The following is a 15,477-nucleotide window of genomic DNA, read 5'->3' as shown; positions in this document are numbered from 1 at the left end:
CCGCTCGTCTCGGGCGCGTTCGTTCTTCGAGCCCGAGTCTGGTTCCTGGGCCCACTGTTGCTTTATTTTGGTTAACACGCGTCGCCGCCTCTATCGCTGTCGCTGCCGGCGCAGCAGCAACAGATTCAATCCCGGCAGCGACTGCGGCAGCGGCAGAGGCAGCGGCAGAGGCGTCCGACTCCGAAACAAAAAGGTATATTACCTTAGAATGCCAGTCGTTCTTACTTCAGTCTTCGTACAGTCTTTGCTTTAACCCGTTCCAACTCTGTCCGCCGCTCAGCTCGTTGGCTCTCTATAGGAATCAAATCACCTAGTATAACAGCAGCAGTAGCATCGGGTCGGTAGCCCTTATTGTTCTTAGTTCCCCGGCTCCGTTCAGCCATCATCGAAAGTTGGCGTCGCAGTCGCAGTTGCCGTCGCCGCCAGCGCCCACAACCAACCACCGCCTCATACCTCCGCGAACGCCAGCGACATCCTCTCCACCACCGCTAGTAGCAACATCAGCAGCAGCAGCAACAGCAACAGCACGGCAGCAACATCAGCAGCAGGAGCCACTAGAACACTCTCTCACATACTCTCCACTCACGAATTTCAATATCCAAATCAAAGTCGGGTTCAAATTGAAAACAGCCGCAACAGCAGCAACAACTCCTCGCAATCAGCACGCGGATAATGATAAAAAGAAAATAACACGCGCAGTTCGCATTCAGTGCCCGACTTGAACAGATCACAACAGTCCCAGGTCCACTCCCCAAAAATATTCTAATCCGAGCTTCACAAATTAAAAAGTAAAATCGAATCGACTTCCGGCTTCGTGGTGTTTTCACTTTTTGCGCGTGTGAATCAAATTAAAGGTCCTAACCAATAAAACTTAATTCTTATTTTTGTTTCCGAGTGTTTCTTTCGCACCTTGCGCTCTCTATGTAAGAAAAGATCATTAAACAGAACAAAAACACAACAGAACAATAGGAATATTTTTTGCTCAAGAAAGAAATAATTTAACAATAAGCAAAGAACGAGTAAAGCGGTGCCCGAGTTGCTGGCAAAAGTTCGTTGCTCGAGAGCCGCTCTCTAGTTCTCGGGACGATGATTCTTCTTATAGGCCTTGGCAACAACAAGTTCTGAACCTTCATCAGACTGCGCCTCTCGCTCTTCTTTCTGCGTTTAAGCCAGACATAGGCGAAGAAATTTTTCAAGCCGGCAAAACCAAGAGTCTCGCCAACAAAGAAACACGTTTTTGTGTTTGCAGGCCCAATAAAAAAAAAAAAAAAAAAAAAAAAGAACCGAAAATAAAGGCAAAACAACACGAAACGAAAACCGAAAGAGAAAAACGAAAAAATAGCAGGCAAAAACGCAAACGTTGTCTTCCTCAGTTAACTCCGAGTCGAGTCGACTTCTGGCCATTAAACCTTATGGCCTGCGTTTCAATAGGCCGCATACAGATAGAGAGCCTGGCCATAGCCTCTTGGACACTTGTCGCTGCCGCTGTTGGCGTATTAAGTACGCATTCAAATAAATCCCGTAGTTTATTTTTATTGTTGTAATTACACGTTGGCGTAGTGCGGCCCACGCGGCGTTTCACGGGCTTGAACTCTCTTACCTGTTTTTGCAGCGGGCCATTGTGTGACTCAACAACAAGAACCACAGCGGCACAACAAACCAGTAAAGCTAAGAAAGTTCGTGCGTGTTAATCAGAATCTAAAGAGAGAGCCATATGGGCTTTCAGTCGGTTCTCGGACGAAAACGTGTTTTTTTCACAACTCGAAAAGAGAATAAGGAATACCTCACAAAAAGTTAAATTATTTACTCGATGAGCACAAAATGTTGAAAATCGCGAATTATTCCATAAATTATTTGCTGCCTTTGTTTCAGAGCAAAAATACCTCCAAGATCCGCAACAACAGAAATATTACCTAACAAAAATATTGATCAAAAATAAAATCAAAAGAATTCGACACAATATAAAAAAATAATAAAACTAATATCAAAAGCCTATTTCAACTTCAACGGCTCTGACTCGACACATAATTGGTAATAAGAGCAAATTATTTTTAAATGTTATTGTGTCTTGTTTTGTTGTTTCTTTTAAAATGCGAAATGCTATTCATTTTTAATTGATGTTCATTTAATATGATTTATTAAAATTTTTTGAGCTTCATGTTTGGCATTGAATTGGCGAGAAAATGTACAAAAGTAAAAAAAAGTAAAGATTCGAAATTCGGTTCTATTTATTTATTTAAATTCGATTTTACCAAGAACCTCACAAGTAAATAATCGCAAAATTTTGGAATCTCTTGACCAACCCAGATTTGCCAGACTAGACCCTGCATAAATGAAATAAATCAAGAGCTAAAGACAACAACATTCCCTTGGTATTTTTCTAACCCCCATTCAATCCCTGCCCTGCCATATAACCCATCAGCCATCACACTATTACTGAACAGCATCTATTAAAAAATCTAATTGGAGGAAAACAGAATAAACTAAGGCACAAAACAAGGAACAAGCAAATGTGGCGAATAGTTGCTAAATCAAAAGAATTTCAGTCGGTACAGAACAGTATTTTGAATAATATATACCAAATGTAATCAAAGATTTGCAAGAGATATTTACAAAAATCAAGATCCTGTTGAGAAAAAAAATTGTGAATTTTATATAAATTTATATATCAGAATATATCTATATATTTGTATGTTCGGTTGTTAATTTTGAGCGTAATTTGAAAGCTGAATGGTGGTGAGGAAAATCAATCAACTAAGGTTACCACAAGGGAAAAATCAGCAAGAACAAAAGAAAGAAAAGGTGATAGCTACGAAGGTCAAAAGCAACCGTGACAGAGAAGCTAAAGAATGCAAAGGTTGTTAAATTAAAAATTAGTTATAAATATTTACAAGAAGCACAACCCGTTACATAGCAACATATCAGCATCAGAGAACGGCGATCAAAAATTATTAGCCGATCGAAAAAGGCTGCAAAGAAATTCAAACAGTAAACGGAGGAATAATTGTATAAAAGTTTGTTTTAATAAACAATCAAACCAATCCCTACATTCCTCTCCAGTGAAGCAAATAATCCAGTTTAAGAAAGCTAAATTTCTTGCATACTTGTTAGGTATTGGTTATAAGACGGCGAGGACAAAGTCAATTTATAAATTGTAAGCAAGCAGCGTCAATCAGAGACCCAACTCAATATCAATCATTCTCAATGGAAATTTAATTGTAAGAGCAGAACGATTTTCCTAGCTTCATCTCCCTCGTAAGGGGTTAACAACTTTAAGCAAGTAGGTTAAAAAGGGATCGCCGGGTGTAATCAATGCCTCGATCGACAAGAAATCGCGTTTTGACAATCACACAAAATTAGCGTATTTCATATACACATCAGATATACCGCTCTGCGCGTAATATAGGATTTATATACATCTTCTCCACAGCATATATTTATTAAAAAAACTTTTGCTAGCCTTGGCACTTTACAGATCCTAAAACCACCTCTACTCTACGACAATCTATAAGACAACCACTTTCTCTAGAACTCTTCGAGGCTTATATAATAAACCGAAGCGGTCTATACAACTTACAATCAACTTGCAATCAATAAGAACATAAAACAATCTTCGAAAGGTTTTCAAATCTTTATACACGTTTATTTATACATATTTAAACTACTAATAACCCAAAGTAGAGACATAATAGTATATAAACATTTTTAAGAAACGCTCAAAATCAGATAAAACTCAGTAGTCGTAGAAATAATATTGTTAGCTGTTTTTTCGTCCATCGACTTAAAGTAGCAACTATTTGCGTAAAGCCTAATGACCCAATTGGCATAGAAAACTTCGAATACTAAACCAATTGGCATTAATATACATATACAGAAATTAGAGCTCATATATTCACAAAAAAACACAAAAACCAACAAATCCTGTGCAATTTCCCAAAACTCAAAACCCGTCAAGAAAATACCAAAAAGAAATCTTCAATACTAAAATTCGTCACGCGCCAATAAGAAAAACTCTCGAAAATCAACCAAGTGCTAAAAAAAGAAGCGAAGGAAATTTTAATCAACATTCGCTGCCAATAAAACTGTCATCATTGCCGCGTTAACAGAAACCACGGCGTCAGCAGCGATTGCAGCGCTCAGTATCAGCAGCAGCTCTCAAGCGTCGCTAGCCGTCAACGCCCCCGCCACGCCCACACCCACACCGCCGCCCACCTCTTCAGTGGCAGGAGCAGCAGCAACGGTAAAGAACGAGATTGTTGCATCTGATTCAGCCGAGTCCTCCCCTTTACAAGATTTAATCATGGTAAGCGCCGCCCAGAATCCGATCAAATAAAATTATCAAATCCAAACTCAAAAGTCAAACAAATTGATGGAAAGAATTAGAGCCGTTAAATTATCATCAGAATAATTGAAAATGAATTCGAAATTTAATTAGAAAACTGTCGATCCCTTGATCAACAAATGTGCCATGACTACTTAATAATTAAAATATATAAGTAACTTGTACAGTTTACTATGCAAAAAGTCGACTATATTCCTTAATTTATATTTTTGGTTAATTTTTCTGTCATAACTAACCTAACAGCTAACCAAACGTAACTTTGCTGAACTTTAAACCTTCTTTCGGGCGATTTCAAAGGTTTTTAATGTCAATGGGGGAGAACATGGTTAAAGGATTTTGTTGTAAATACCTCAGCATAAATATATATTTATAAGTTCACTGATTACCTTGGTTCGACTTCTAGTTTTAGTTTTAATGCTTATTTTCCACCTTTCTCTACGGTCGTGTATATATTTTATTTTTAGGTTGTGTTGCGAGCCCAGCCATTGACATTAAAATCTAAATCTAATTTAACGAAGCTGATGCCCGCCTCATGATTTGGCCACGAAAACGTTCATTTCTCTTCGCTTATACGGTATTTTCTAGTGGCCAAGTTGTGAGCGGGCCAAGATTTCTTGAAATTGGCCAAATCTCTGTGCTACTGCTTTCGTCTCTGTCTCTGCTTCTCTATGGTTTAATTGTAGAGTTATCTATCGACTATCCACTGGTAGCGCTCAAAGAACTGCTCTCACTGCTCTCCCTTACTCTCTCTCACCTGACTTTTATCTGTATCTTAGCCCTCGAATCACTTCTGTAGCCAATTCTTTTTCTGCAGCCCTGAAGCCCTGATTTTTAATTTCAAACGGATGACGTCAGAAGGGTCCAGTCCACTCTCACACAGTTTAGTTTATTGCAATTTGTGTTTTATTTTATTTGCGAGAAAAACAAATAAACCAATTCAAAACCAAACTGAAGCCAAACAAAACCCTCGTCAAAAGCCAAATAAAACAAATAATCTGAACCCACCACGCACAGCAAATGCAATTGTTGCACGCACCGCCGTCCACGCATCCGCATCCACATCCGCATCAGCATCCGCAGCACCCGGCAGCAGCCGCCGCCGCCTATCAGGCCATGCAGGTGCACCAGCAGCACCAGCAGCAGCAGCACCACCAACAGCAGCAGCAACAGCAGGCGGCCGTCTTCCACCAGCAGGTCGCGGCAATTGCCGCCCAGCAGCAGCAGCAGCAGGCGCAAGTGCAACACCAGCAGCAACTGCAGCAGCAGTTCCACTACCAGGCCCAGGCCCAAGCCCAAGCGCAGGCCATGCTGCAGACATACATGCAGCTACAGGTGAATAGTGCTGTGGGTGTTGGCGCCGCACCAGCCACGCCCACCAAGCCTGCAGCCGCCCAGATTCCGGGCGCGATCGCCGGGCCGATTGCGGGTCCGGTGCCCGTGTCGGTGCCAGCGCAGTTCTTCGCGGCACCGAGCACTCCGCTTACCATCATTCCAGCGGCGGCGGTGGCATCGTCGGCCATGTTTGCGACTGCGGCCACGCCCACTTCGGCGGCCACGACACCGACCAACAATGTAAATAATACAGTTAATCTATCAGCCGTAACTAGAACTACTACCACTACTACTAAGAAGCAGCCGCCGGCTGCGGCGGATGCAGTCCTGAGCGCCGGCCGACCTGTCGGCGGAGCCGGCGGAGTTGGTGGAGAAGTGTGCGGTGGTGAGCTAGTCTCGCTGCTGGGACCTGCACCACTGCCGCTGCAGCTCGGTCTGCCCCACCACCTTCCGCTGGCCAGCGTTCGGGGCTGCAGCAGCGCCAGCAGCGGCTGTAGTTCTGCATCTTCTGATTGTTCTATGCCATCGCCAACTTCACTACACTTATCTTCTCCTAAAAAGGTTTGTGTGTTCACTAAAAAACTGTAAACAACTCTCTTCTCAGATTTCTTTAAGTTTTCCTCAGACATTTTCCTGTCGAGAAGTAGTTATTAACTTTCTTCCATACTAACTCATTACCTCGTGCTTTGTCTGTTGTTTTGGTAACTCTAAAGCTTGAATATACTCTCTCTTCTCCGAATTTGTTCATCACTCCCACCTGTAGTTACATACTCGTTGTCTTTTTACTCACTGATTGTTGTAGTTGTATTCGTAAACGTAGTTGCGGAATTAATTTATTCATTTTATTTTTAATCAGTTACTTACTACTAAGACCATTAAGTTAGATATAAGTAAATAGAAAAAACTATCACAGTGACCCGAAAAACTATCACAATTAACGGCGCATATAACAATTTTTTATTTGCACAGTGCCGACCATATGTCGAAAAGGTTCTTAAATAATTTTAGTTTTTTAAATTCTTTTTGAAAAGCTTTTTGTACCATTAAGCCTTTGAATGGTTAAAGCGAAAAGATTCCAGTCTTACTTTCTGTATGAGCGTGCGAATTGAACTATAATCAAATGCGAATTAAGTGAAAATATGAATATGATTGCTTCGAGCCAGCCTTTTGACCTTTTTAGGGCGTCTTCGGAAGGCTACCTTTTTGAGTAATGTGATTCTATAGCTCGTAATAAAATAATGTGCAACCGCTTGGCAACCTGACCTGCATTCAAATGAGCATCCCTCTGGCTTTTATTGTCACGAATGTATATACCCTAGCTAAATTTAATGTTGTATTTAAAAAAAAAAAACGTTTGCGAAAACAGGAATAAAGTAGAGTACGGAAGGGTAGAGTTTATTATTTTATCAGCCATAACTATCGCATTTCAGGCGAGCATTAACCGCAATTGTTTGGCCAGCACTTACCCTTTGTCCTGGTCAACGCTTCGGTCTCCTCCGCCTCCTGCCTTTTTTTTTTTAGCGCTTTTCCGCCTCCCTTTTTCCCAGTCGGCCACATGTCGCTTATATTGATTAGTTGGCGTTGAAAATGTCGGTGCAATTTGTGTTGGCGCAAAATGCAGTGCCGGTGGCAAAAAGTTGTGGCTCCTCGTCACTTACTTCTGGTAATAGAACGGCCGGTTTTGGCCCTATTGCTCCTTTTTCAGTTGAATTTCCCCAGTCGTGGCCGCAAGTCAAACAAACGTGGCCTGTTGTGTGAGCCCGGTGTGGTAATGACCAGTGTTCTGTGTTCAGTGTCGTGAATCACCCCACCTATCCTGGGTCCAAGTGTGGCTGTTCACAGTGCGTATATGTGATCCGTTTGTTATTCTAGCAGCCATCGTCTGCCACATTTAATATCGATTTATAGTGGGCAACAACTCCTTACCACTGCAATTATCCCCGACCCTCATTAAAGTTTAAACTGTACTTAAATGACTCTATTATGTGCCTTCCCCTCTTACAAGCCCGTCCATGTTAAATTATCTGTAATTGATTTTGTTTAACATACGCCCCGACAACACCTGACACCCCAGCCCTCATCCATTTTCCGATTTAAAAGTTGATTTTAGTCTTTCGCTTTATTTTTGCGTGATTTTTCATCTGACCGTCATTAAAGGCAGCCAGTCGGACATGAAAATATTTTGGGATTAATTAGTTTACGCATCGATCCCTTTCGCATTGCTGTGTGCACCTTTTATTGTTATTTGGCAACAAATACCGTTGCATTGCTTTTCAGTAAGGTTTGGGAAAAGATTTAAAATAATACTTAATTTTATTTGTATTTATAAAGACTAACAAGCTGCCTTCTCTGTGGTTTCCCCTGTGCAGTTTGGTTAGGCAAACATATATATTAACAGCGCCGCAGAATTGCGAGAGAAACATCAGTGAAACTGAAGAGCAGGCAAACAACCCCTAGGTGCCAATAAATACCGCTAAGCACTTTGGTCGCACCACAAAATAAATAAGGATATTGACAATGAAACATGAAAGGTTCCGCAGTGGGGCAAAAAGCAAAATTAGGCAATAAGACTGGGGACTGGGGATTTGAAGAAACCTGTTGGGCCTCAACTAGAAGGCGCCACTAGCGAGCGCGTTTCAACCTCATCAGCAAACTTGCTTTGAAGTGCCGGAGTCAGTCATCCTGCACTTCTAATAATAATCCGCAGAACTTCCGGCCCTCGTCTAACTTACAAACGCACAAATAAACTTTTTAAATTTAAAAATTCATCAAACTTTCAAGCCGACTCGCCAAGTCAAACAAACTAGATGAGCGCTAGGAGGGGTCAGCGAGCAAGAAAAAATAAAAAACAAAATAATAAAAAAGTATATACTATATGTATATATATATATATATATATATATATATGAGGGAAAAATTACATTAATCCGTAATCGAAAAACTTGACTTGAACACGGTGAAAAAGTTTTCTTTGCCCGTTGAAATTTACAATAAAATTTTTCATAATAAGCGATTTACAAGTGCGCTGCATAAAAAGTGTTTTTCAACTACAAATTTCAATTATTTTCTTGTTCTTGGGGTTCGTCCGGCAATAAAACAATTTGAAATTTAAATGCACCAGAGACAAAGTCCCGTTTCCCCCATAAAGTGATGTCAAGAAGTGGGACAAGCAGTATGTTGCCTAAAATAAGTGAGGGCGAGCCAAAAGGAATTGCTTCGTGCTCGCATCAAATTGAGATGAGGAATAAAATTCAATAAACTCTTGTTAAGCACGCAGCGGTACAGAAGAAGCGGGCAGGGAGACAGCAGCTGTGTGTTTTGAAACAGGACAACGTTTTAAATATTGACAGCTCAAAAAGGAGTCCCTTTTTGGCCCTTCCTATCCCTGGTATCCCTGATGACGAGGCTGCTGAGTAAATAGATAAATCAACCCCAGAGACATGTACACCAAGCATTTTTGCATTGATCAAAGCTGGGACTCACCAGGGGGCGAAGGGAGTTGGTCCAGGGCAAAAGATAGGACATGATGCCTAAGCATTGTTATGATTTTTTCGGCCTCCAATCGATTTTTGGAGAACACTTTTTGGGCTGAGGAAATCTCATCTGAAATCATCCTATGAAAGCTCCCACAATTGCGCTAATCAGAGAGGATAGGGCGTATGCCTTTATTGGATTGAGTAAAGCAGACTATCGTAGAGGCGAACCAAAATTTAAAGGTCCTGAAATAAAATTACGCATTTGCGAATAATAAGCTGTTTGTTGTAACATTTTTATGCTTTTTATGCTTTTCTCTGTACCTTGCTCTGTCATAACGATATGCCTGTCGCTGACAAACAAATTAAAAAGTTATGACTAAAACGATTCGCGCTGGCAATGAAATAGAATTTGTTGGCTTGGACAACGCACAGTGTGCAGTGCTCTGCCATGCCGCTAGCCAAATTTAAATTGCTTTTGTTGCGCTTTTGTAGTTGTCTGGTTCTTGTTGCCGCTGCCCTCTTCCTGCTGCAAGGTCCGCTTCTCTTGCAGCTGATGATGATTTTCCTTTTTGTGCGCGCAAGTTTTCTTTGTTGTTTGCACAAATAGTTTTTGTCGCCTGCGCACAGCTGTAAAAAACGTAGGATTTTCTTTTGAATCGTGCTACGGCTCATGAAAATTTTTTTTAAAAATGTAGTAAAAATATGTGGAGCTTCGAATTAAGTTTGCTGTTAAACTGCCACGGCTAAGCGCATTAAAAGAAAAGTTTTTTGCAACCACTGGCGCTCCCCTTCTCTCCTTTTATTTCGTCAAAACTTTTTCAAAATCATTAAAAGCTTAAATGCGGCGACTAGGAGTATGAATGTAAATATGAATATTGAATGTGCGCCGGAATGACTGACTGACGAACATTAAAAACAAGCGCGCCCTTTAACCCCCTAAGCCAAGTTGCGGGGTTGTAACTTTGGCTTTTACGAGCGCAAAATGTTTGCTCTCCAGTGCGCTAATCCACCAAGCACACGAGCTAGGTGGCACACCACCGAACTACCAAACTACCAAACTACCGGCCTGGCAAGAGCATTCGGGCATGTGAGCCGGGGCCAAAAGCCCGAGACCAACTCTGGCACTAACTCAAACTAGAAGCGACAAACTAACTTATTAATATGCAATGCACACTTTGTTGCTGTATTAATTGCAATATTAAATTTCCACTAATACTCGCTTAGCAGGGTCAGATCAGGACTCGCCTTTCTCCTACACTGTAGAAATAAACTCGAACGAGCTCTTTTTTTAAATACTGATTAAGCAAGTAATCTAGGTCAACTGTTTTGTTAAAAAAAAGAAATGATGCTGGGAAGCCGTAATTTTGTATTTCTTGGTATTAAAATCCTACAAACTGCCTATTAGTATGGACCTGATTCCCTCAACGATGCAGTCTATTTTTGCAGTGTCCGCTCAACTTGTTCAGCTTGGAAAGTTTCACCGCAACTTTGAGCAGCGTAAAGTGAGTTGAAAACACCTAGAACCAAGTAATTATTACATGTTTACGTGCGCCAGGAGCGCGTATATCTATCCTTTCGCCATAGCCGTTTCGACTTCCCCCTCCTGTCGTCTGGTCAGGATGTGATGTGTGCGGGCTTCATTCGGCATGCGGTACGGGTGCGCTGGAAAGCGATACTAATGATAAGTTTTGCTTGCCAGGAGTCCGTCAGCGAAATGAACTCAATTTGCTACGTTTTACATTACCAAAGCCACGAACGGACATCATTTCCATACGCGCACGTACGGCGCAGACGAAGTTGGTGGAAATTTTCGTGCTCGGTTGCCCGCACCTTGATGCATAGGGTTGGGAAATTCTGCGTCTGGCAGCTGGAAATTGCACTGCAACGCACCCTGAAAACGAAAAAACAAAAGTAGCTGAAAAATAAATATAAATGTTTAAAAGGTTCAGCTTGTGGAAACACCGGCATCGATGGCAGACATAATGTTGGCTCAAGTTTGCAGTTAACTAAATTTACACACTCGCAATCTGGACAAGCGCAACTGATTTCATTAACTAGAGTTGGAAAACAAGCCCAAAGAGTCCCGCTCTTCTCTTTTTGGGCGGGTGGAAAATTAATTTGCTGAAAATAAGTTGAGGGCAAAGTTTTTGTGTTTGCATAGCACACTTTCATGTGGGGGTTGATTAATAACCACAGACATTGTCTATCCAGCTCTTGTCTAATTATTATGATAGCGTAGAAATGAGTATGAGGCCAGAGCCAAGTCGGAAAATGTTAGTGCTTGGAATTATGCATAAGCGTTACTCATTCCCCCTTTTCTTAGCAGAGATCGTAGCCCTAAATATTTAATACCACTGATTTCGGCTGCGACAGCTTATAAACACATGCTAATGAATAATTCGTAGTCCTCTAGCTAACGAAGACCGGCTTTAACTTGATTAAATGCAGTTCTGGCAAGCAATTGTCACCTTTTGTCAACATCAACATTTCAATTTTCCGCTAGTTTTATGTGCATAAATGCAAATTGCAGACTTCAAAACAGAACCCGACCAGAAGGCAGGCTTTTGATGAGTTGTGCTGTACACATCCACACAGAGGCACAGAAACACAAAAAGAGCAAAAAAGGGCTGAAACCCGGCCATTGTCGCCTGGCATCTTTAGTTTGCCTTGTGCCTTTCAAGCGATTTTCCCCTGTTTCCACAGTCCGGAAAAGCGAAGACTGTGCTTGATTGTCTGTGTAAATGCGGCGTCAATTTTTTATACTCATAAATGCAGGCAGACCAGAAAAGCGACTCCACTTTCCACTCAAGTTCATTGTATTTGCATACTGCCCGCCCCTCCTGGCATATTTTCTGCTGTTTCATCATTCTCATCAGCAGACATTGCTCATACGCCACGTTCCTCCTTTCGTTAGTCAACAAAAGCTAGAGCTGCAGTTCATATAATTTTTTCCCCGATGCTTTGTCCGAGCTCACTTTGCTCCGAAGCCAAAACGTTAACAGTATTTTCAGCATTTTCGAGACAGTTTGTCATAATTCCATAGAATCTACTTGGCGTTTTTTCTCGTTTGCTTCTAGCTTTGAAGCTTCTTGGGACGTTTTATTGTGTCAACATGACAAATCGTCAACTGTCAGGAGGGCCAGAAAACGACTGGCAGAAAAACGGGCTTCACTTATTTAATTTTGAGGTGGTCTTTAATGTGCCAAATGAAGAGGTGCGCTGAAAGAAATTGTTAACCTTTTATACAACATTATATTACATTGAGTCTTGCTTAAATGATCTTCAATTATCTTAAATTTTTTGTTTGATTTCATACAGTGAAGGAAAAAATATTCAAAGACAAAGCCTTTACCTTTCGTTATGCGTAAGAGGAAGTGAATTATTTCACTTTTTATTAGTTTGGTCATAAATTCCATTGCTCAATTACAATATTATGCCCATCGTATGCAAATTTATGAGCATTTTCATTTCGATCAATTTACTCTGCTACTATTTCTCCTACGTCCAGTTTCTGGGACTGGTCTCTGAGTTATATTGATGCTTTTACAGCCACCTCGAAGGAGAAAAATTTATTCATTGAAGTTTTTACAGTCAACTACCACCTCGATGTGGTTAGCCATCGCTCGGTCTGAATGCCGGGAAGCGTCTAAGCTAAGCTCTCAGCTCCCTGCTCTGACGTAATCATTCATACTTCATCAAGATGACCCGACTTCGACTCCTTGCTTTTCTTTTCAGCCCTCGGTCTCGAACTCGCCTCTGTCTCCGCTTCATTGCTATGCAAACTGCTCCCAATAGCTACGTTTAATGGTCGAGTGTGTAAAATTGCATATCAAATCATTGGGAAGCAGGATATGGGTGAATCGAAGGAATGGCGAGGGAAGACAACGTTTTCAGGACCATTGCTTTTAGATAGACATCTTTGCCATCTGTTTTGCCCCACTTTGGTTAAGCTCTTTGGATTCTGGCTACTGACTGGGTTACATATTGATGTGATTTACCACTCATGTCTCCGGGGCGTTCTCCTAGGAAAATTGTTTTGGAATTCAGTTTTGAATCGATTCTCCTTGTGGCATGATAAACACGCCGATTCGGTCGATTCATCTCACATTTTATGTATCCGCCTAACGTTCAATTTGAACGTGTTGCCATATTTTGACCTGCCATATAAACTGAAACTGCACCTGAATTGCGATTAGGGTTAGTTCCCGTTTTCGTTTCAAGGAAAAAGTATTTTTAATTGCTCTATAAATCCTTTTTTTACGTTTAAGCTCGTATCAAATTTTTGAAGCATTATAAACAAATGTTTTCGAAAATTGCTCTTTATTTTGATGTAAATCCTACAAATGGAATCTACAGAAACTCCTGTGTCTTGCCTTTGTTGATTTCATTATGATTTCGATTTGCATAACTGAATGACTGAACAACAATTTAGCCCCCACTGTCCAAAACGGTCGCCAGGGACTCCTTTTCACTGTCAATGGTTTTGAGGAGAAGCCCTCGCGTGGAGTTCATCATCGTCTTCGGGCAGACTGTATCAATTTTGGGGGCCTCACATTTCATTAGCTTGTCAACATTTGTGTTGTCGACAAGCCTGTGATGGTCCTGTCTTTGACACTTCAGCCTGCGGCGTGCGCCTAAAATTGTAGTTGCCAAGGCGAATGTCTGTGGGAAAGGAGCTTCGAGTGGGGCTTTGGCACGGGCTGTTGCTCTAAATAGTTAAACTGCTTAGCGAGTGTCTTGCGATTTGGCAGACTTTGCCACATCCTCAGGTTGCTATGCAAATCCATTTTCCGAGCCAGCCTAGTTGTGCCAAAGTTCATTAGTATATTGTTAGTTAACTTACCATTGGCAAGCTTTTGAACTTCGGTTCCCTGATTTGGCAAACGCTTTTGTGCTCACCCAGTTTATTTGTTTTAATTGCCATAATTTGCTCCTGCTTGCCGCTGAGGGTCTTATTTTCATGCAAATTTTAAAGCGCTTAAATTGTGGCGAGCGCAAACTGGCAGCAGAAGGGGCCGTCAGGTAACGAGCTGTACAAAACGAAATCCCTTTTTTAACAAAGGCAGGAGGGGAAATCATAAATTTTGCCCAGCAGCCATAAAAGTGTACAGTTTGCTTCGTTTGGGGAGCTCAAAAGCAAATATGCAATACGCTTGCTATCGATATGCCAAGATCTATGCTTTTGCTTTTCCTTTTTTGGAGCTTTTGTCTAGGCAAAGGGGAGAATAGCATGCACGTAAGGAGCTCTGGCGAAAAGCCCTTGCCAAAAGTATTTTATTTATTTTTGCCACGCACACATACACTGGCACATTATCAGCGAATGTTATTAAGGGTGCCCCCCCGCAAGTATGCAACAGTTTTTCGCCCGCTCGGTGTTCTATTTATTTTCCTGTTGTGTGCTCTTGCGTTGGCCCTACGGCAGACAGCAACAAACAACAAGCAGCCACCAATTAGGCAAGCCCGAATCTGGTTAACTGTTGCTTTGCTTCCATTTGGCAGCCAGCCAGCCAGCCAAGACATAACTTTATTGCTGTTTAATAGGCTGCCGACTTGTTATTTTCGGGGTGATAGATAGGCCAAAGCATTAGGCAAATCGTAAATGCTTAAACTTTTTCGACGCATTGCTTTCAAACCACTTAACGCAAATGACGTTGATATAGCCGATAGACAGGGCAACTTTCTCAGGCTTTTCCCCTAAAAAAGAAAACTCTGCACATAAGCACACGGTCCTGTTGCTGTGATTATTATGGCTGTTGTTTTCGCTTATAGCTAGAAACTTGCTGTTTTTCTTGGGCACAAAAGTCGTTGAGCGTTGAAAGCAAAAAGGTTCTGAAACTTTTGGTTTGAGTGTGTACTGAAACAAGTTAATGTAAAAGTATTTTTATGCTTTGAAAAACATTTACCAAGCCGAAAATTATAAAGAAAATAATAAGCAGAAAAAAACCATGCGAAAAGAAAACAAAAAGTTCAGCTAGGCAAGGCTGCGAGATGCTCTGCGGCTGTTGTTGTTGCATAAATAAAATCAAACAAAACAAGTAGGAAAATTTGGAACAAACACTCACTAGGTCTGCCTCTCGCTCGCACGAAGCGGGGGATTCCCATATTATCGTCAGCCGCATCATCGTCATGGATGAGTCTCAGCCAGTGTAATTTTGTTAAAGGCACCGGCACATGTGTGTGTGTGTGTGCGTGGGTTTTCCTGTTTCCTTTTTATGTGTATGTGTGTGAGCCACAAGATAAATGTCTATTTAAATTGTCCCTGCTTCTAGCTGGGTCCTTTGTGCCGTCGATTCCTCAATGGAAGGACCCTGGCACTGCCACTTGACA

General features: G+C 41.5%; 1 protein-coding gene across 8 annotated transcripts in view; it reads left to right on the top strand.

The window, feature by feature from the left end:
- Window positions 1-15,477, top strand: part of LOC108098665 (polypyrimidine tract-binding protein 1) — a 133,403-nt gene that overhangs the window by 49,060 nt on the left and 68,866 nt on the right. Inside the window, exons 1-3 of one of the 8 annotated variants that reach the window (XM_017201752.2) lie at window positions 223-923; window positions 1,873-2,031; window positions 2,308-4,303. The exons of the other annotated variants lie outside the window; for them this stretch is intronic. Of the exons in view, the coding sequence (XP_017057241.1) occupies window positions 4,301-4,303 (3 nt within the window). The 5' untranslated portion in view covers window positions 223-923; window positions 1,873-2,031; window positions 2,308-4,300. Of the gene's footprint in view, window positions 1-222; window positions 924-1,872; window positions 2,032-2,307; window positions 4,304-15,477 lie in introns of those variants that run through there. 8 annotated transcript variants of the gene reach the window in all.

The sequence above is a fragment of the Drosophila ficusphila genome, unplaced genomic scaffold (assembly GCF_018152265.1).
Source record: "Drosophila ficusphila isolate 14025-0441.05 unplaced genomic scaffold, ASM1815226v1 contig_791, whole genome shotgun sequence".
NCBI classification, from domain to species: domain Eukaryota; kingdom Metazoa; phylum Arthropoda; class Insecta; order Diptera; family Drosophilidae; genus Drosophila; species Drosophila ficusphila.
The sequence above is the reverse complement of the archived record's forward strand: the minus strand, read 5'-3'. Positions and strand labels throughout refer to the sequence as shown.